Source organism: Falco cherrug, chromosome 2 (genome assembly GCF_023634085.1).
Source record: "Falco cherrug isolate bFalChe1 chromosome 2, bFalChe1.pri, whole genome shotgun sequence".
NCBI classification, from domain to species: domain Eukaryota; kingdom Metazoa; phylum Chordata; class Aves; order Falconiformes; family Falconidae; genus Falco; species Falco cherrug.
In genome coordinates this window covers 22,957,922-22,979,512 of record NC_073698.1, presented here as the reverse complement: position 1 = coordinate 22,979,512, position 21,591 = coordinate 22,957,922, and the positions used below count along the sequence as shown (strand labels likewise).

At 45.1% G+C, this 21,591-nt stretch overlaps 2 protein-coding genes and 1 long non-coding RNA gene across 7 annotated transcripts in view; 1 reads left to right on the top strand and 2 right to left on the bottom strand.

Annotated features, from left to right (window-relative positions):
* LOC114017899 (uncharacterized) overlaps nucleotides 1-8,503 on the bottom strand; it is a 28,878-nt gene extending 20,375 nt beyond the window's left edge. The window contains exons 1-2 of one of the 2 annotated variants that reach the window (XR_008730921.1): nucleotides 8,246-8,503; nucleotides 1,351-1,405 (exon numbers count right to left, since the gene is read on the bottom strand). This is a non-coding gene — a long non-coding RNA (uncharacterized LOC114017899). The remainder of the gene's footprint in view (nucleotides 1-1,350; nucleotides 1,406-8,245) is intronic. The other variant, XR_003563232.2, reaches the window with a different exon arrangement.
* A 683-nt stretch (nucleotides 8,504-9,186) lies between these two features.
* MTIF3 (mitochondrial translational initiation factor 3) lies at nucleotides 9,187-14,687 on the top strand. Of its 3 annotated transcripts, none has more exons than XM_055702253.1 (4): nucleotides 9,187-9,285; nucleotides 11,234-11,694; nucleotides 12,963-13,108; nucleotides 14,386-14,687. In XM_055702253.1, exons 2-4 carry the CDS (start codon nucleotides 11,235-11,237, stop codon nucleotides 14,548-14,550), a joined length of 771 nt encoding a protein of 256 aa, XP_055558228.1. In that variant the 5' UTR covers nucleotides 9,187-9,285; nucleotide 11,234; the 3' UTR covers nucleotides 14,551-14,687. The 3 variants fall into 3 exon arrangements, with proteins under 3 accessions (XP_055558228.1, XP_014141561.1, XP_005447585.2); XM_014286086.3 differs by lacking the exon at nucleotides 9,187-9,285 and adding an exon at nucleotides 9,310-9,861 and having other exon boundaries at nucleotides 12,996-13,108; XM_005447528.4 differs by lacking the exon at nucleotides 9,187-9,285 and adding an exon at nucleotides 9,315-9,861.
* Nucleotides 14,582-19,937, bottom strand: GTF3A (general transcription factor IIIA). 2 transcript variants are annotated; one of them, XM_055702251.1, is made up of 9 exons: nucleotides 19,647-19,937; nucleotides 19,175-19,275; nucleotides 18,567-18,663; nucleotides 18,289-18,377; nucleotides 17,266-17,339; nucleotides 15,935-16,018; nucleotides 15,298-15,527; nucleotides 15,147-15,203; nucleotides 14,582-14,888 (listed from the first exon to the last, which is right to left on the bottom strand). In XM_055702251.1, exons 1-9 carry the CDS (start codon nucleotides 19,836-19,838, stop codon nucleotides 14,727-14,729), a joined length of 1,086 nt encoding a protein of 361 aa, XP_055558226.1. In that variant the 5' UTR covers nucleotides 19,839-19,937; the 3' UTR covers nucleotides 14,582-14,726. The 2 variants fall into 2 exon arrangements, with proteins under 2 accessions (XP_055558226.1, XP_055558225.1); XM_055702250.1 differs by having other exon boundaries at nucleotides 15,147-15,206; nucleotides 19,647-19,935.
* Nucleotides 19,938-21,591: the final 1,654 nt, after the last annotated feature.

Here is a 21,591-nt window from a genome sequence, read left to right as displayed (position 1 = left end):
CTTGAACATGGGGAAACACTATAAAACTGCAGATTAGTGAATTAACATTTTTTAAGATCATGTTAGGGTCAATAATGCTTACAGAACTTCTCATTAGTACATTTTGCAGAACGATTTTTCTTTGACAAATTGAAATAGAACGAATGCATGTGAGCCTTTACAGCATGAATGAAGTCTTCTCAGTCCTTCTAACACCATCTCTGTTTGTGAGTTACTTGGTCTTAGCTGAATATAGGAACAATTCATTTGATTTCTGAGTACAATTCTATGTATTAATGCAGAGCTGGTTTCTGAATCTCTTCTTGAAACTATCACCTCCTGCTGTTCTTTATAGAAAAAAATGAGACTCATTTCTTGTGGCTCCATCATCCACCTTTAATTTATGTAAATAACTTACGGAATGATACCATGTAAGTATCACTGGCATATGAATCCAAATAAATACATAAATTGCTTGGAATGTGAAGATGTCTCAGCACAATTAAAGTGCTTTAAAATTAACAAATAAATTCTCAACCTTCTACTCAAATACAGATTAGTTCCTTATATTTCAGTGGACTGACTTTGTAGTACTGTAATTGCTTTTAAGAAATACGTTAAGTGTCCCAATCCTTCATTAAAATGTAAAAGGAAAGAACCTGAAAATCACTTGGGTCTTGCTGGTTTCTGAAGTGATTCACAGATAAATGAGAATTTTTTCACCCAAGCTGAGGTCATAATCCAAAATTCTTGGTGTCCCACTGGGGTAGATGACCTCCTAAGGTCCCTTCCAACCTGAATTATTCTCCGATTCTACACTTGTATCACAAAGTAGTAAATTGTCTTTGAAAAGTCATTCCTCCTGGAGCCAAAAACTTGTTCCCATAACCCTATAGCATGCAGAAAGAGGGCAGAAGGGAAAGGGGAGGGAGAGTATTGGAATTAAACACGAGGTAGATAAGGCACTGTGGGGTTCAGAAGTACAATATACCAATGTACAAAGTCTGGGATCAGACCATTTACACAGAACACTCAAAGCTGGCCTAGCAGTGAGAATTCTGCTGTAGATGCTCTCTAAGAGCATTTCTGATACAAAACCAAAAGACAGAGCATTGCAGGAAAGGGTGAAATGCAAAACTCTGGATGATGAGTTTTCCTTATGCATCTCCTGGAGGAATCCAGTCTGAATTCTTGTTGGAACAGAAAGAGCTGCAAGGGCAGATATGGCTTGGTGTGAATGCTTTGTTTCTGAAGGATGTAGATATTTTTTTCCCCGAGGGTATTGTAATTTTTTCTTTTTTTTTTAAGATGTTGACATCTTGGACAAGGTAGAAAAGCATCTACAGGGAAAGCTGACCTTAGAGAACATACCCAATGTTGCTGAGATCCTATTGTGGAGCCAGCAATCCTGACAGTGGTCCCCATCCTTATAGGGATAAAATAGAGCAGATTTCAGAGGTACTGTGAAATTAATTCTGGAGGAAGCTTTGTCCCTAGTCTCAGACACATGAACTGCACCTCCACAAAAGAGCAAAGTTAAGGAAAACCTATACAAATTAATAAAAAATATATAGCGGCATGTTGTTTTAGAGTTCAGTTTGACAAAAATGAGGCACAGTGAAGTGCTACCGCTGAAATTACAGGAAGAAAAAATATGTTACCTATAATTCAGGAAGCATGAAATACTATAAATCATTATTTTCTGACAACCCATGGATCACAGCTGATGTTTTTTCACGTTCAAGATGTTACACAAAAAGCAAGCAGTTGGGCAGTAGGCAGGAACACTCAGTCTTTTGAAGGACTTCTAGTAAGGTTATTGGTGAAGCCTGAGGTAACAGGAGAGTCCTAGTGAGGTGCTCAGCGCACTATTTCTTTATTGCTCCTTCAGATTGCAGCAGTGCCTAACCTGAAAGCACAGCTCTGTTCTGCTAGCCACGGTCCAGATGGTTAATTAGGGAAAGACCCTGCAAGAAAAAAGGGAGAGAGACTCTAAGTGGGCAAAAAGATGAGAGGAACAGCATGGAGATGAAGTGACTTATCCAGGGTCATAGGGCATGGTCATGACAGCACTGCAGCGAAAACTCCCATCTCCTGATTCCCCAGCCAAGAACCACCCAGCCAACACAAGCGTGATGTAGCCGAAATTTAGGCTATATGAATCCAGGGCTCTTTGGGCTGCTCTAACTCTTCCTCTCTGCTGCTCCATCATTAAAAACAAGCCATGATCACTGACTTGTAATGAACAAATACCCTTGCTTTGGTGTGTCTGCAGCCATCTAATGAATGAATAACCTTGCTTTGGTGTGTCTGCAGCCATCACCCACACAACTTACTTTGCAATTCTTCTCCCCAAGCTTCCACTCAGCCTGGACCGTTTGATGCCTGCTGCCTTTGTGAAGCTTTTGAAATTTATGCTTTAAAGCCTGTAAGAGCAGCTTACAAAGTGGAGTGGGGAGAGGTGGCAAAGTCAGTTTTACATTTTTAAAAAGATGCTCATATTCTCCTCACAGCTGAGTTTTGGTGGCAGCTTGTGAGCAGAACGGTAAGTGGGAGATTTTGTTGTGTTTTTCCAGGCCAGTTTGTCTGGGCTGTGGAGAGCCATACTTTTTCTCCTTTGTTTTTCGCTGCAGTTAGGCCATAGGAAGCCACCTCCTCAGCAGAGGCTGCCCCTGTGCATGCATGGACCAAAGAGAGAGGATACACAGCCCGCAGCTATTTGGGCTGGATCATGCCATTTTCCCCATCTTTGGGGACAAAGAAGGTCCTGTATTTCTCCAGCTCCCTACTCCCCTTCTCTAGTCCTTTGCCAGTCAAGTGTCTATACACATCTATACACCACACCAGTACAAATACACCTGCCTGTCAGCTGAACAGACTTTCCCTAGATCTGCTAGCTGTCCCTTAGGGAAGAATTTATTCCATGCCGACAAAAAAGTTCATACTCATTGATTTCAAACAGAACTCTCCCAGAAGTGTCAAAGTGATGATGTGCATCTCAAAGGACTAATCCAGCCCTCTGGAGAGCAACACCAGCTCTCAGTTGTAGAGCCGGGAACCCAGCGCTAGCCTGAGTTAACACAACTGCAAGTCAATTTGAAGTCATCGCAGTCTGTGTGACCGAGGCTTGAAACACCACAAATCACATGGAATCTCTCCTGTAAGTAAGCAAAAGTTGTTCCAGGAGCACTGAACTAACTGGTACTTGAATTGTCAAGGTTCGTGTTGTCTCCCAGCTCCCGCTGTAATCACTCCCACAGTTCTTCATTACTCCTACAGCAGACCTACAATATCAAATACCAAAATTAAAGATATCTATATCCCCCCAGCACATCTCTGCTTTCCTCAAAATGTCCTAGCTCCTTCTCCTGTCCCTACATCCCCCCCTGCAGCACTCCCCCAGCCTCCCACATCACTGCACAGTGCCCTGGGTGGCTGGCAAGGCAACAGACACCCTTGACTGTAGCTGATCTGGTAACACCTGTGGGTGAACTGGGCAGCCACACACCTACACTGTCGGGGCAACCGGACAAACTCTTTTGCCAGAACAAGACATTAATTTGAGGGTGTCTCCACGGTTCAAGCACTGATTTTTCAGAAAACTTATTTATTACATATATGATATATTTAGAAAGATATAAATATTTATAGCTATTATAAATGTACAGTATGTTTGAGGCCCCTATCTCTTTGCCAAGCTGGGCTGAAACGTCCCAGAGATTAAAACTGTGCCAAGAGAACTTGCGGAAAGACAGATGGATAGGAAGACAGGATGATCGCATTAGAGTTTTTTTTTCTTCAGGAAAACATGTTAAAAAGAAAAAAAAACACCACCAAACTATCAAAATGCATAGTTTGTACTTAAAAATTCTTATCAGTCTTAAATTCTGATTTCAGTTCTTTACTTTGTACCAGAATAAAACAAGAAAAAAATAGTAATTTTATGAATTAATTTTGAAGATGGATTGGCAGAAGATGCTGTTGTGTATAAACATGTGAAAAATCCTAGAGAACTTTTTTTTCATTATTTTTCTTCAATATTTTTCAGAAAGATTTAAACTCGACTCATCTTTGCATTCCGAGAAGCTGAATGAGACCTTCACAGTGGAGCTACCCACTGTGTGCATTTTGAAGTTTTTGCTTCTTCACTAAATTAGGAGGAAAAAAACCTCAAAAAACTAGCATCATCTGTTACATGCTAAAAAATCTTGAAGGGAGACGATGAAGACTGCTGTTAAGGGCATTTGACTTTTATCATCTTTAGAGGGAGATAAAAAAGAAAATAAGATTACCTTGGGAAAAAATACATACAAAACCAGTCAGATTGTAAAGCCTCTGATAAAATACTACTCTTGGCAAGTTACACTGGGGGGAGGGGGGGGGGAGGGGAGCAACTTCTCTGTCCATAATTGTATTTTTTTAAAGATTTACAAATTATTTTTGACTTAGCCACGCAGGGAGCCTACTTTCAACCCTCAATCTGAAAATCATGGAGGCTTTATAAAGTCTTCCACCTGCATCTCTTTTTTGCATCACAGTTCTTTATCCTCTAAAGGATGAAAACCCTGGCATATAAAAACTTTGTTAAGCTGTCACTATCAATAGGGTAAAAAAAAATAATGGTTGACAAAGAAGAAACAAATTGCATCTTCGAATAAGTTTCCTTCATGGTCTTGTTAAAAGCTATAACCTCTGATGTTAACTAAATTTAACCCATTCTGACCCTTGCGGTGGCCCTTAACCTTTTCTTTATTCTGCTTCCTGTGGTTGCTGAAGAAAACTGGCAGGCCCAGTCATTGGAAAAGCGCTCTCTGTTGCACACAAAGCCCCAGCCTGGCTGCTAGTCTGTCAGGAGGGATAGAATAGACGGGGAGGTCAGCACCTGTGCTGAGAAGCAGGTGACAAGGAACTGCTTGGACCATTCTAGGGCAAGTTGTAATAGTTTCTACCCTTTAAATATCGCACTGTAGTTTCGGGTATTCAAGGCAGCGAAGTTCACGTTTTCTTTGTGAATGCAGACTTTAAACAAATTAATCTATTGCTGTTCAACTGACTGTAAAATTAGTAGATTTACTGTCGCAAAAAAAAAAAAAAAAAAAGAGGAGAGCTTTCACTTCCACTTTAATAAGGTCACGGATGTGTCCTGGGCTGCCAACAAAAGCAGCTTTTAAAATCTTTGCAGCTGAACCCAACAGTTTGCAAAGGCTGTAGAACAATGTCTTAGATGTACAGTGGAAACTCCTCTCCCTACAGTCAAGATGTAAAACTAGACAGTTAAAAACCTTTCTACACTGGGAAGTTTTAACTCTAATTGTGTCTCACCCCAGGGACCTACAGGCTTGCTTTATGATTAACATTTAAATAAATTCAGTCAGCCTTGATTTTCAGGGAACAAAATCAGTTCTTTGCCTGGTTTTGGTAAATCAGACCAAGCAATTTAACAGCAGAGCATGCATCTTCAAAAGATTTAATTCCTGTAACAGGAGCAGATCTCAGAAACCACACAAAACTGTAGCTGTTTAAACTGTATTCGCACATTCTGTGGAGGGCACCACTTAGCAGAGACCATTTACCACTCAACAGAATTTCTGCGTTTGCTTTAATTTTTTGCTGTCTCTTGCTAGAATAAAAATAGAGGAAGCGTGTGTAAGAAGCAACTTTCAAAAGCTAGAATGGAAAAGGATTAAAAGAGTTGCTGCAGAATCCATGAATCTGGACCTACTACACACCCAGAATTTCTGTGTCCTTTAAATATGTGTTTACTCTGACGTGCTCTCTGCCATACGGCAATGCTCAGCTCAGCACAAGGGAGGTTTTCATCCGAGTTACATGCTAAAGGCCTTTACAAACACTAAGAGGAAAAGGAAAACTAAGGAGTGCATAGGGGAGGTTACAGCCCCTCTCTGAACCGGCGGGCTGCAGAGCCACATGGCCACAGTTATAACTGGCAGGTAGGTGGCGGCAAGCCATGCCAGCTGCTGCTAAAGAGCAAGGGTGGGGAGGAGAAAGAGACTCTCTCCAAGTCTTTCCCAAAGCTTCCCCACTGAAACGCCCTGCGAAGGAGGGAATTATACAGCAAAACAGGAAAACAGAGGTGCACAGGGTAAGTGGCCCTCCAGATGCTCAGACTTTTGCAAGCACAAGTCTGTAACAGACTAATCACAGATTTAGTAATAAGATTTAAAAAAGCTGCTGTCCCACCTGCTGCTACTGGTCCATGACCAGGAGCCCTGGGCATCACAGAAACCCAGCAATATCAGTAAAAAATCCTGATGATCTTGGTTTGGACTTGAAATTTTTTTGACCAGGCATTAGAAATTACAGCTCCAGTTTAGAAAGCAGCAAAATGTTCCCTGTGAACCAAAGTCAGATCTGTCCTCCACCCAAAGCCAGCAGGTACGAGCTCCGTGCAGGCGTAAGGCACTTCAGCAGCTTGCTTCCTCCTCCCACAAAATGAATGATGGAGTCTGAATGAAACTAAACTGGAGCCTTGGGTCCCCAGGTGAGCACTCTGTCATCCAGCTAAGTGCATTCTCCCTCTCTCTGCTGGGCATTGCAAGCAGTTTACTGTACCCAGAACGAATAGCTTCACGGGGAGATTGACCCCAAAACACAGAAGGACTGGAACCAGTTTCCAACATCCTCGGGAGGCAATCAAACCACGCCCTCCCCCCCCCCCCCCCCCCCCCCCATCAGCTGTGAATGTGAAGGAAGCTTCTCACTAGCATCTCGAGTCTTGCATTAACAATGTGAATAACTTCCACATTGGCAGATCACTACGCTGTTCATGTACGAAGGCAAGAAATCTCTCCATACACCATCCTTTCTCCTTCTCATATATTTGCATTTTAAATTCTCTGGGGCACAAACTATCTACAGTCTGGCATGAGGTCTAGCAGAACAGGCCTTGATTTGGCACAAAAAATAATAAAGTGAAAATAACTACTTTGCTAACCAGCTTGGGTTAACTAAATGTCAAATGGAAAAAAAGACAGATGCAGATTTAGGAATTAAAAACCAAATAAATGACTGAGAATATTGTTAGGGGTGGGCAGAGGATGATGTGCATCAGGCAAAATAGAAGGGAGAAAGTTATTAACTGCATTTATTATGATAGTATCTTTCAAATAATTAAGACTGCAGTCCCACTGTGACAGGCACATATAAAAAACATGCCCGCTAGACAATTACGGTGTAAACAGTACAAATGAGACAAAGGGCAAGGAAAAAGAGTACAATGAACCCCCAGAAAGATCAAGTTAATTCAGGACAAACAGCATGAGAAGGCTGCACTATTTCTTGGCACACTAAATTTAATTAGAAAGGCATGAAGTAAAACAAGCATCAGGTTTAAACTTAACGGAATTAAATAAAGGGAAGAGAAAAGGAATGCAAGTCGCACACTCCAAAGTACCTTGTTTTTATGCAGGTAGTTTTTATCACAGTGAAGAGGATTATTAGCTTTATTGCTCCTACTAACACTGCCGAAAATTATCTGCCTTATGAGGATGGTTCTCAGAGGGGCAATAGCAGCGAACTGCAAGCTGGGCTACTGACAAGCTCTCCTCTAATGCATATTGCAGAGCTGAGGATGAAAAATAAAGTACCTCTCCAGGCTTCAGCTCTGCCAGAAATTCCCTTCACGGTTATTCAAATTCCACACTTGATTTCCAGACCATGAAAAGAGCAGTAGAAACCTTTTTTGTCTCACCTTTTCTTATTGTGGAATATTTTGCTCTCCACAGCTGGATACTGTAGCATTTCAATAATCTATGTTTTGAGAGCATCAAACTGAGATCCTGTTTTCTTAGGCACTCTGCTGACACAAGCAATGGCAATCCCTGTTCCCAAGGAACTTACAACTGTAAAGGCACAACGCCTGCGTGAAATGAAGAAAGGAACAAAAGAGGATGGAAAAACCAGGCGCTACTTGCACAGAATAGGTGAAGCTACAGTTGTCAGCCAGGCTGTTAACACAGCTCACCATCTACTTTGGCTGGTTCTCTTAATGGTATTTTCCCATACTCATTACTGCAGGCAAGGAGCCTTAATGAGAATAAGGCGATACGAATTTCAGATTGTGAACCAATTTAGTAAAGTTTTCTGGTTTCGCACACAATTACCATAGTGTCTTCCATGAAGATGGAGAGCACAAAGCAACGACAGACATTTTTGCATGGGTGTACCAAAATGACTGTACCAAAACAACCAGTGTGTGGAATTAAACCGGTCTAAGAGCACAGTTAAGAATAAAAGGCTTTCAAACCAAACAGATGCAGCTCAGATCTTCATGGCATTTCTTCTTCCTGGGCAGGAAGGAAGGAGAGAAGGGTCACTTGGGTATGGCCCAAAGCAAATCAGCTAAAAAGTCCTGGTATTTTTGAGCAGCAAGGACAGCAGACAAGGCCTCCCGCCCAGCTGTTTCCCATGGCTTCATTCTGGACCAAGTGCTGAAGACAGGCAGCCTTTCAGCCTGGCCAAACAGCATCCCACAAGGGACACCAACAGCGGGGCTCCTGGCGAGGTCTCGGCACACCGCGCCCCGCACATGCCGCCCCACAGCACAACACCCGCTCCCGCTGCCGAGGGTTTTACTCATTCAGCGCGTTACGCGCGGCTGGGGACCCAGGTCCGCACACGAATTGCAGCTTCTCTTCCCAGGCCAGGCCTCCCGCCTCCCAGCTGGAAGAAGGAGCCTGCGGAGCTGGGGCGGAGCGGCCACCGAAGACGGGACCAAACCCAGACCGGCCCCGGCTGCGGGGCGCTCCCGCACGCCGCCGCAAACGCACCCGCTGCTGACCCCTGCAGAGCCCTCCCCGCCGCGCAGCACGCACGGGGCCCGCAGCGCTGTCACCGCCGCACGGGCAGCGGCGCGGCCCTACGGGTGCGGAGCCCCGGCACGCGGTGCGCCCGCGGGACACCCGGCGCGCGCCCCCGCACCCCGCGCGCCGCCAGCCGCCCCCGCGCAGTCGACCGCACGTGCGGGCGGTGAGCGCGGGCACGCGGCCGCTGGGGGGCGGGGACGGGGGGGGCGGTGCTGGGCACGCGCAGGCGCAGCGGTGGGGCGAGGGGCGCGGGGCGGCGCGCACGGGGCCACGCGCGGGTGTGCACGCGGACGTGCGCGCGAGCCCGCGCAGGCCTGCACGGGCGGCGGAAGGAGGCGGAGGAGCGGGCGGAGGAAGAGGAAGAGGAGGAGGGGGAGGAGGAAGAGGAAGAGGGAGAGGTGGGCCAAGCTCCACCCCTTCCGGTGGCCCAGGTTCGGCCCTCGGCAGGGCCCAGCTCGGCTCGGCCCGTCCCGTCCGGCAGGTAAGAGCCGCCGGGCGCGGGCGATGCGGGGCCGAGGCCCCGGCGGGCTCGGGGCCGTGGTGCTGCCGCCCCAGGGCCCGCCTGCAGCCGCGCACCAGCCGCGCCGGGTCGCGGGCGCCGCGCAGAGGTCCGCAGGGTGACACCGGCGGTCACACCGCACGCACCCACGGGACGGGCTCCCCGACGGGCACGGCCGGCAGCGCAGGCAGCGCCGGGCGTGTTGCGCACCCGCGCACAGCCCTTCTCCCGGGCGCTCCGCAGAAACCCACGCGTGAAACCAAAACGGCGTCTGTACAGCGCGCGTTTACGCGAGGCAGCAGCTCCTGCGAGGTGCAAAACATCCCCCGTGGGAGCCGCAGGCACCGAGGCACCCACGCGTGCAGCAAACGTGTCCTGCGAGTGCAGGGATAGTTGCTATTCCCGCACCTCCCGGTGTGCGGGAGCTGTAGCCTGCCGGTGCATTAGAGCCCCAGCAAAGTCAGCGGGCCTTGCCAACGCACAGGCTGTGCAGTGGGACACACTGAAATGCTACGTTACACGAAGTAAAGCGCTTCCATGCAGAGGGATCTTCCCCAGGTACATGTATGCACGTGAAGACATGTTTATGCAATGTCATACGTAGATACGTATACATGTATATATTTTTAGAGTGGAGTCACATACTACCTTCTTAGGCAAATGAAGTCATGCTCCTGTCAAGTCCTCTTGTAATGACACGTTTTTGGTTTCCTGTGCCATCTTTAGCTTTTCCTGTACTTGCTGCCTTTTAAATGTGGAATACCAAAACTGTAGATAATGCTTGACAGTTTGCTCTTTATTTCTAAAGTTTTTACAGCTGTTAAAAGATGGGCGGTTTCTAAAGTTGTGAACAAAATGCAAATACTGGTCAGGTGCACCAAAATTCCCGGGGAAGTTCCATGAACCAGGGAAGAATGAGGGGGCAAATATAATGGAATAAATGCCTCACAGATTAGTGTCATGAGTCTTCAGATTTCAAGCACTCGTATATTTAGGGGTCTGGAGCATCTCTCTTATGAGGACAGGCTGAGGGAGTTGGGCCTGTTCAGCCTGGAGAAGAGAAGACTGAGAGGGGACCTTATCAATGTCTTCTAATACCTTGAGGGTGAATGTCAGGAGGATGGGGCCAGGCTCTTTTCAGTGGTGCCCAGTGACAGGACAAGGGGCAATGGGCACAAACTGCAACGCAGGTAGTTCCATCTGAATATGAGGAAGAACTTTCCTTTGAGGGTGACGGAGCACTGGAAGAGGCTGCCCAGAGAGGCTGTGGACTCTCCTTCTCTGGAGACGTTCAAAACCCACCTGGATGTGACTCTGTGCAACCTGACCTAGGAGAACCTGCTTTAGCAGGGGGTTGGACCAGATGATCTCCAGAGGTCCCCTCCAACCCTGACCATTCTGTGCTTTTGAGGCTTGTTTTGAAAGTTTATAGCCTCACGAATACCATGCTGGGATAGATGCCTGTGACAGTTTATCTAAATTTTAATTTGCAAGTGGGGATCTTAGGCATGTGAATCTGTTGCTTATTTGCCAGTCCATGTGTTGCAGGCAAATCTTACCTGTGTTTGTTTTTCTGATTTTTTTTTTTTTCCTGCAAGCTTTTTTCATCATTCAAGAATAATAAAAATACCATCGTTGGTGTTTCTATTAGATGATTCTGGCAAAATAATACTTAGGTGCATGCTTTCTGAAGGTAACATCAACTCTTTATAAATTTTGTTCCTCTCTCACGACTCTCTGGGTTAAAGCCCTCTCTCTGTTTATTGTAAAATTACTGTTGATTGCTCATTCCGCACAGTAACACCATAAATCTTTTCAAAAGAGTTTTAAGGACTGGTGTTTACTGAACTGGAATAAAATCTTTCTAATATAACTAGAAGCATCAGACTGATAGAGGTAACTTGTTTTTTCTTATTCCCTGCTCCCTCAGAATGACTGCCTTTTGCACAATGAAACTTTTATGTCAAGCAACTAGAAATCAGAAGAGATATGCAGAAAGATTCTTTGGTACTTTTCTGACACAAACACTGCAAAAGAGGGTATTTTCTCCATTCTGGATGGTGGTACCTGACCCTAGAAAGTCAACTGTGTTTGGACTTCCTCAACCATTTTGTACAGCTGAAAAATCTCACATGGAAACAAAAAAGAAAACAGCATTTGGAAGTGTTGGGCGAAGAATTCCCTATCGGATTTTGCATGTCATCAACCAGGATGGAGAGAGCTTGGGAAATATGCACCGAGCAGAAGCACTCAAACTTATGGATCAACATGACCTGAAACTAGTTCTTCTTCATGAGAATGCAGAACCTCCTGTATACAGACTAATGACTGGGCAGCAGATTCACGAAGAACAGCTTAAACGTGCAAAGAAAAAAAAAAATTCAAACCCAGGTACGTACATTGTTGACACTACAACACTGAGCGCTTTGAAAAATGCTGCATTAAAAGTGGTTCCAGCAGATGAATCCTCTTACTTGCATTTGTGTAAATCCAAAGCAATGTCACTGCAGTCCAGGCTATTAAGGATTTGCAGTGGTAAAAATAAAATTTTGGATTAGTCTAGTCTTCCAGAGAAGCCTTCTATTGCCTTCTCAGGATTTACTATTTTGGCATCTGCTGGCTTTTTTTTTTTTTTTTTTTTAATATACATATATATATATATACACGTGAATATAACTAGATGCTGGTACACTGAATTTCTGTTCTATTACTAAGGCATAAAGCAACAGGCAGTTTTTACAAACTGAGCAGCAGATACATCAATACAATTACATAATTTTGTCACCAGTAGTCAATGAAACATTCTCTTCCTGGCTTGCTGCTAGGAAGACAAAGTCTGGAGCCCTTTCTTCTACTGACTAAGAGAACCACTTTTTCAATATTGAATGCTTTTTTAGTGTTTTTTCTTAAGTCAGCCCTGCTCCCCAGCAGTTAACAAACTGAGTTTGACAGAGAGGTTTTAAAAAAGGCATCTGACCTTGTATCCTCTTTCCTTATCCTCGCACTAACGAAAGTATCTGTGCTTTGGGTAGAGTTCTGATTTAGAGGACGGTACTATCATGGTAGTGAGTTTTTCTGTTCCAAGCAACTACAAAAAGATTATGCAAATAGTAACTACTTTAGAGAATCTTTAAGGAGGAAGAGACCACAAATTTTTCAAATACATTACAAGGCATTGTACTTCCAGTTCAATATTGCACTTCACCAGTCAAGAAAATGGGCTCAAGGTGAAGAGCTATCTAACTTCAGATCTTCTGCATTTAGCTATACTACGCACAGAACGTAGGAATTTACACACTAAGTCTCTAATTCCAGACGCAATGCTTACCTGTTTATCTTTGTTAGACCTGCACTGTGGGTGGTATGAACAAAACTGTTAACTAAAATAAAAACACTTTCTTCTGACCATGAAGAGACTTCCCTGCGTGCCTCAAGCATGCAACTCAGTCTCCCAATTAGGTCAGCAAGTGTGAGATACCAAGTAGCCACCTTCTAAGGTGAGTGTAGTGCATGCTGAGACGAGACGGGATGCTTTGTGTATGGGAAAGCAGCATGGGGAAGGGTGTTAAGTAGACAAAGCACCATAAGCTGTTGGAAGAAAGCAAGTAACACAGGTTTGTCAGATGTTAAGCCAACAGTTTTAGTTCTGTTTTAAACAGGGGTGGTTCAGAAGGAGTTATCCTTTTCTTCAGCTATTGCCAAGAATGACTTAGAGACCAAGACAAAACAAATAACACAGTGGATTGAAAAGAAATACCATGTCAAAGTTACCATCCGGCAAGCAAAAGATAGCAATACAGACATGGTAAGTGGACTCCTGAAGGTTGGACCAATCAATTTCATTATCTAGCTTTACTTAATATTAACTTCCGCCGTTCAGTACTGCCATGGTCTTTTAGTATATCATGTACTGCTAAAATAAGTGAAGGTCTAGGTCCTGTGAAGGTAGTGGTTGCCTCACCTTAAGCTACATCTGTTCAAACACCACTGTTCTAGAAAAGTAGTGCCGTGGAGGCAATTCAAATACGATGCTTTCTTAAGAACTAAGAAAAGTTGTAATACTGACGTTGACAGTGAAGTCTGAGCACTTCCTACTCCTTTGCAGCAACCACCTTATTAACTGGGCTGGTGAAATTTTCCTGTCTATGCCTTAAGCCAGTTCACCCACAGAAAAGTTTAATGGTATGGTTTAAAAAAAATTGTGCTGTATTTTAGTTGGTTTATTTGAATAACCTAACTGTCCTTCTGAATATCCATTTGTGCAACTGGGGCTAAAGTTAGTAAGACTAGAAGACTGGAAAAGTAAACATCTATAAAAATGTTAGGGAGCTGGTGGCAACTTGCTCACCAATATAAATGCAGGGCCTTGAGACTTGTCATTGCATAGATGTCTTTTTTTATAAAGATTCCGTGTAAGCAATTTTTTCCCCCCCTTTTAATGTGTGTAGTGAATTAGGTTTCCTTCGTTCTCTCTACAAGTTGCTGGAAAAAATTGTGTTATCACTTCATCCAAAAGGAACAAAACTTTTTATAGGAAGTTGGTTGAATTCACAGGGAAAGAGTAGCAGGAGGAAGAACTGGCTATGGGAGGGAGCAGGACATTTCATGACACGGTCCAGATTTAGGTTGTCCTTAAATTTAAAAGCTTAATCACGAGCTTAAGTGTTCAGCTTGTTATATGAAGGCAGTGCACCACTCAGTTCAATATTACCACATTCTGCTATAACCTTAGAACAATACTGCCCTTAAGAGGGAAGCCCTTTAATAATATGCCTGAATCTAGTGGAAGAGGAGGGTGGAGATGAGAGTCAGATGCAGTCCGCTTTCACAGACACCTTTAAACAGCAAAACGAGGCAAGTCACAAATTCAACCCAAGTGCTAGGAAATGGCTGAATCCCTCTGGTGACTTTCCTAAACCTGCTTATGAGTAAAGAACAAATGGTTAGGAGAGGACAAACTGAACTGCTTAAAGCAGCTAGCTTGTTTCAACTAATAGCTAAACCTGTGCCATTAGAAAAATATTTCAGGCTGTTCTCTACATGTGTTTGTGCATTTAGTCCTATTTTTCTCCTTTGTTTTAGTTCATGCTTTTTGATAAGATTTTGGAGACTGTGTCGGAGAAAGCCACCTATCTTTCCAAGCCAAAAGTTACTAGAGAAGGAGTTAGTACCTGTATTTTCAGACATATGTCTGACAAAGAGTTGAAAGTATACCGGAAGATGGAAGACAGAAAAACAGTACAGTAAAGAAAGATGAAAATGAAGATTTGAAGTTAAATGAGTTGCATCCGTGACTTTATGAAAAGGTGTAAACAACATTAACTTTATTGTTTATAGTTTTGTGGTTGTTTTTTTATTTTTAAATAAATTACTGTTGAGCTTTGTGCTGGTCATTCCATGAAGAATGTTGTCTCCATTAACCTTTACTGCAGAGTCAGAATTTCAACAGCTGGTATTTCATTTTCCATGGGTTTATCCATTGTCTTGCTTTCTGTCACAACTGCATCCTTTCCTGGCTGTGTTTTAGGAGGAATGTAGCCACTCAGGCGAGAGGCTAAGCTCCTCTTAGGATAAGAACGCTTTGCCTGGCAGAAATAAATCCAGAATTAGCAACTTAACATATCTATGGAGCAAAGACTACTAATGTGGTGGGGAAAGAAGAAATCAATGAATAGGCCAGCACTGCATTATTTAAAGGAGCTTCAGAAATCAAGAATCTTCCAAATTAAGTGGATCACTGGCCTTTTTCTGACTTTAAGTCACATTCTAAAACACATAATGTTTACCCTCCTCTGAAGTGACAGGGTATGGTTGAGAAGACTTTTTCAAGAGTATTAACTTACTTTCAAGTTCAGCTTTCTCTTTTCAGGATCATGTACAACCGCATGCCTTGCTAGGCTCTGCTACAGTTACAAAGGGCAGAGGGAAAAAAAAAGTTACATTTATTCTTTCAGATTATGTGATTTAGATTTGAAGAGTTTAAAAAATATATACCTTCATTGCAAACACTCTTCCACAGTCTGGATAATCACAAGAGAATGGTTTTTTCTCCTCATGAAAAGAGAGGATATGGCTTTGAAGATTAAATACAGTTGTGTAAGTTCTCCCACATCCTTCTCTTGGGCATCGGCAGACTTCCCTCTCCACAGCATGTGTTTTTTGATGCTGCTTGAGGTAATCTTTCCGTTTAAAGGTTTTGTGACACTCACTGCAAACTATTGACTCTGAGTGGGAGACAGACAGGCAGAGTATAAGTTAACAGCTGCTTACAGGAGCTCAGAATCAAACCCTAGTAGTCCTCTAGAACAATGCTAAAATCCACACGAAATGCAAGCAACTCAGAGACTGGAAGAGATTAATGCAGCACGAATTATCCAGATCTGAAATCCTGTATTATACAGTTTTCCATCAACAGGATCACAAAGCAAAGTTAGTATACTGAGCAGCATTTTCATCAGTTAAAGGTCTAGCCAGACTGACAACCATTTTACTGATAAAGTGTTAGTAAACAAGTTTGTCTAGGCACAACAAGTTGAAGAAATGAGTTCAGTAAGGACTCCTCTTCAAAATAGCAGGTTTTTTCCTATCTATCAAAAGTTAAGTTCTGTTTACTAAAGCATTTGGAGTTTACCTGTATGACTTTCTCTATTATGTTTCAGAAGCTCTGTCCAAGTTTTTCCAGTGTATGAGCAATTTTCTTTCTTGCATGCATAGCCTGTTGGACAGGACAGATGTTTACAATCGCAAAGGTTTTGACAAACATGGTCCAGTTTTACATGGGGTAACTCCACTTCTGGAGTTTGAAAATAAAAAGCCAGTATTCCTCCTCTCCTGCCATACTGCATGGTGATGAGACAAGCGTTCTGAACACAAATCAGAACATGAGAAAATCCTAACAGGTTTAACGAGGAAACCTCATATCACTGACACAAGTTGTCCAGAGGGGCTGTGGAATCCCTAACCCTGGAAACATTCAAAACTTCATGTAGACCTCAGCAACCTGGTCTGACTCTGCCTTAAGCAGAGGAGTAGGGATCTGGATCAGATCACTTTCAGAGGTCCTTTCTAGCCTGAATGATTTTATGAAACTCTCTCCCTCCTTGCTTCAGTAAAGCTACTTCCTCACTTTCACTCAAATAGATGCAAATAACTGGTAACATGTTATTTCTGTGTAAATATTTCTATCACATATTAAAAACAAACAAAAAACCCAAAAAAAGATCTTGACCATACAGTGGTATTCCAGAGTCTAAAGAGACTCTACCATTCTATCAAGCAGACAGGATAGTTTTTAAATGAACCACAGAAAGGCAACACTATTTAAATCCTAGGACTGGAAAGGTCAAACAACTATGAACAAGTTCATGTCTTAAAAACGGAACATAATAATATGAATCACAGCTTTTTGGATACTCTTCCTAGTCCCTTGGGTTTGTTTTTTTTTCTAACACTGGGAAGCAGGTTAGCTGTCAATAGTACTGGAAGAATGGATAGGAGTATAGCAGGATTAGCTCAAACATAGCTCAAACCCCCTGATGATTCCACTCACATACCTTTATACACCGGTACATTAATAACTTTAAAAATGCAAGTCTACATGTTTTGCAAAGGCTCCATAGGAAATTTGTGGCAGAACTGGCAACTGATCCTAACCTCTAGAGGTGTAAGCTAGTGCCTTAACCATTAGCCCTTGCCCAGAAGACCAATTATTGACAAGGAAGCACATTAAAAAAAGTGACTGGAGGAATCCCAAACTCTGTTCAGCCTGCCACAAGTACACTGTAAGTGAAGACTGCAGTGCCTTGCAACTGTATCTCATTTGACTATTCAAAACCCCTGTTCTTTTTTTAATCTCTCTGGATCACTAAACCCAGAATATTTTCATGGTTGTTATACTCCCTGTACTGGTAGAAGTCCTTTTTGCTTGCTAAAACATAAATGAAGCAAGAAAAACCGTATTACCTTCATGTGTCTTCTCATGCCGCTTTAGTCGACTTGGAGTAGAAAAGCACTTTCCACATCCTTCATTATTACATCTAGGTATAAAACCCACTAGTTTAATTTCTTTCACTGCATCCACTTGTATTTTGTTCTTTCAGTCAAGAACAATTAAGGTGGACAAAATTATCCAGGTTTCCCCATGCCTAGAGATCTGTTGTGCCGCCCTCCGCCCCACCTTGTAAAAGTAAATTCCATAATGTGTTTATAATACAGGACTCTGCTCCCCTCGTGAGTTAAAACTATAATTTCCACATCTACAGCAAGTTAAGATTTAGCTAAAGAATCAAGCCCCCATATCATCCCTACACAGCAGGCTCTTCAAACATAAAACAGAAAGTGGAGGGGTTTAAGTGGCTTGTACAGATCTATCAGCCAGAGCAGCAGCAGCAGAGCACTGACAGTGTTTTTGTGCCTGCTACCCAGCCATACTAGTGCACTGAAGCAGAACACTCCTGTTAAGTGTGTTCCACCTGTAAGAAATAAGACTGAACTTCGCGTTCATCAGACCTATACTGATGTGTCATGTAAATAACAGAGTTGCAAGGCACAGCTTCTCAGACTGCTGTCCAAGCCTCTACCTTTTTTAAGCTACTGCTCACTTCAGTGTTAGCCAAGCCACTGCTTTTTAGTGGAAAACAGAGGTAGCTGCATTTTTCATTACCATGCAAGCTCCTATGCCTGTATTTCAGAGTGTGTGAACTAAAAAATTGGGGGTGTGTGGTGTGTTTATTTTTCCTGTGAAACTGTAATAGACCTTAAGAAAAAGTCTGGAATGCTCAAGTTCCAGAGCACCAAGATTGTTGCTCAAAACAGGCTACTGAGCAAAGGACTAGTACAAGAAATGTACTTGCGGCCATGACAGATTAATTAATTTCATTTTTTTAAAATGCCACATCAATCAAAAGGTTGAGAAAAGGCACCTTTTCTCATCTGCAGTGTTTAAATGGAATTGTTAAAAGTTCATTATTAAAATTATCCACCTACTTGAAGGGAGGTTCATTGGTGTGGTGACACTGATGAACTTTAAGTTGTTGATGTTTCCTGAAAGACTTGTTACAGCCTTCAAAGTCGCACTATTTAGGAAATTAAGTTATCATTAGAGGCCAAATAATGACAGCCCAGTTGACACGTGTTTGCTGAAATCCCAGCCACAGTATTTGAACTCACACAAGTACAGCATAACAACAAGTTTAAGTATTTCACTAGATATAAAAAGGAGCTTGTTTAGCTTCCACTTTACAGTATCAAAGAGAATTACTCACCACATACTGCTTCTGCTGATTTTGATGCTTGCGCTCAGTGTGCTTCTTCAAGTTTGATTTTGTTCCAAATTTCTGATTGCATCCATCAGCTGTGCACCTGCAAATGAACTGCATTTTTTATTATCAGTGACTTGTTTCACTGGCAGATACAGAAATCATTGCACAAGAGGAATACATGAGGAATAACTGAAACTCACAACCCAAATATAAAAATTTGCTTTAAAGACACAAAAAAGCCAGAGGCTAAGTTACAATCAAAAGCCACATGAAAACACAGCATAAGAGATTTTCAATAAAACATAGGAATTCCCAGCTCCTAATCCATGACATGCAGCTATTAAGGGCTTAGTAACAGGAGATAACTGCCCATCCTTCTTTTAACTCTGCATTCTAGGGAGAGATCTGCCCCTTCCTTTAAGCATCTATAACGGATCACTGCCAGACAGGAGTTTTAGGCTCAGGAGATTCCCCACGTCTCGCAGGCTGTTACAGCACTACACATGATACCAGAACCAGGCTTGCAGCTCTATACCACCCTCACATCGGTTGTAACTCCCCTGCATCTCCATGAGGACAAGCGTAACCCACTTGAAGAAGTTCGGCCTTACTCGAACGGCTTTTCCCCGGTGTGCGTAAGAAGGTGTCGAGCGCGGTGGAAATCTCTGGTGAAACCTTTACCACAGCCATCGTAATCGCAGACATACGGCCTCTGGAGGGGAGAGGGCTGCTCTGAGGCGGTGACAGCCGCCGGGGCCGGGCTGTTTCCAGAAGGCTGCCTCCCTTCAGCAGGCCGCCCCGGCGGCGGGATTGCAGGCACAACCCACCGACCCCCACGGCGCGACGGCCGCCGTCATGAGGCGACGCCGGGCACCCGAGCCCCCCCAGGGGGCCAACGCCGGCAGGGCCCCCGGGCGAGCTCCGGCCCCGAGACGCGCAGGCCGCCCCCCGCCCGCCGCCCCGCGCCTCAGTCACACCCCCCCCCCCATCCCATCCCATCCCATATCCCCTGCCGACGGGACCCCGAGCGGCAGCCCCGCGCCTCAGCCCCGCCGCCGGCGGCCCAGCTCCGGCCGGGCTCACCTCGCCCGTGTGCCGGCAGAGGTGGGCGTCCAGCCTCCAGGCCTTGTTGAAGGCGGCGTCGCAGTCGGGGAAGGAGCAGATGAAACGGCAGGCAGGGCGCGCGCTCCCGCTGCTGCCGCCGGCGGCGGGCGGGGACGCGCGCGCAGCACCCCCGCCCTCCTGCGCGCCCCCCGCCGCCCGCTCGCCGGCCATGCGGGAGGGCCCGGCACCGGCTCCCAGCGGGGAACGTCCCCCGCCCGAGCCCCGCTCCCGCCTCCCTCCCGCCGGCCGCAGGGCCTAGGGGCGGGCGCCGGGCGGGCGCATGCGCGGTGTGGCGGGGCGCCGTCCCGCCGCCCTGCACGCACAGCCCGCGGGGGCCGCGGCCGCCCTTCCGCCCGCAGAGCCGCACAGCGCCAGTTTCCCCGCACCCGAGAGCCTTGTCCCGGGAGCGGCCCAGGCCCCGGCTGCGTTACCTCATGCACCAGAGAGCAGAGCACCCCCGTTGCTGCCCGGTGTGAAGGCCCAAAAGGCCTAACTCTGGGTCCTTCCACAGCACAGCCCTTCTGGGGCTGTAGGGACCTAAGGGCTCAGCTGCTTCCCCAGGGAGCTTTTCCAGGTGCCATGTCATGTCCCAGGCCAAGGTCCTACCCGGCAGTTCTGGTTTGTGTCCCTGCCTTGCCAGAGGAGCGGACGGGACCGCACGGTGCCAGCTGGCCCCTGGCCCAGGCCAGGGCGTTCTTATGCACCCAGCGTCTTGCTGCACGCTCCCTACCACCTGCCCCAAAGCCCAGGCATCTGCAGCCCAAGCGGAGGTGTCCCTGCTGTCCGGGATCCTGTGGCAGCGGTGGCCTGCCACCCTGGCCTGTGGGCGTGCTGTTCCCTCGGGCTGCCTGAGGTCACAGATAGGGGAAGGGGACATGGGGCTTCACTGAGCTGAGGGGCTGTGGTGTCTTGCTCAGCACCTCCCTGGTACCTGACTTGCTGTACTGAGGTATCACATCACCTGCTCTGCTTTGGGCTATTTGAGCTGTCGTCTGAGCTTTATTTTAGGAGATGTTCCCCCTCTGTTGCAATTCTCCACACAAAGTGAAGTGTGAGGGACAGGGGGAGAAAGCTGGAACAGGACTGTGACGAGCAAACCATCCTGGGGAGAAAAACCTCCTATTCCTCCATCTCTGTTTGTGTTCTGAGAGCTGGAAAAGCCTGAGCAGATGGCGGTGCTTGGGGCAGGCTAGGGAAATGGAGGAGGAAACAGAGGAATAAGGACTAGGAATCAAGTGCGTGGGGACTGGACAGGAGAAGGGACACCTGAAGATGGCAGGAGTGCTGAAGGAAGGGTTACAGAACGGCTGTGCCACAGCATGCTTCAGGGAGGGAAGCTGCTGGCCAGAAGCAGATCCCCATGGCTCTGGGAGATGCCTCTTACCTCACTCACCTGTAACAGGATTAAGGGGAGGGCTGAATCAATCAGACCCTCATAAAGCAATGGCCAGAAATCGCCTTATTTTTGAAAGGGAAGTCAGTCTGAAAATATCTCAGCTCATACTAACTAAAACCAAAACACTTAGAAGAAAAAGTTGTTGGTTTTTTTTTTCTTTGTCTCAGAATTGCAATAACCCACCCACCTCTGAAATATAAAAAAGAAGATATACATCTTTTTTTGAGACTTTGCATGAGGAAACACAATATTGCCCAAGGCCTCTCTAACACAGGCAAGGAAATAGCTTGCAAGGGAGAAAACTTTGGAAAATTTCACTACTGGCTAGACAAGGGACAAATATTAATCATGTAGGCTTTTGCTCTATGCAATGCCAGTTAGAGATTTCAGCAGAGTCCTCTGGGAATTTTAATCCAATATTGGAAATATATAAATAGAGGATGATTCCAGGCCAGAGAGCTCCTCATGGTGTTGTGCTGTTAAAGTCTTCTGAGGTGACTCCAGAGGGAGGATTTTGAAGAGTCCTCT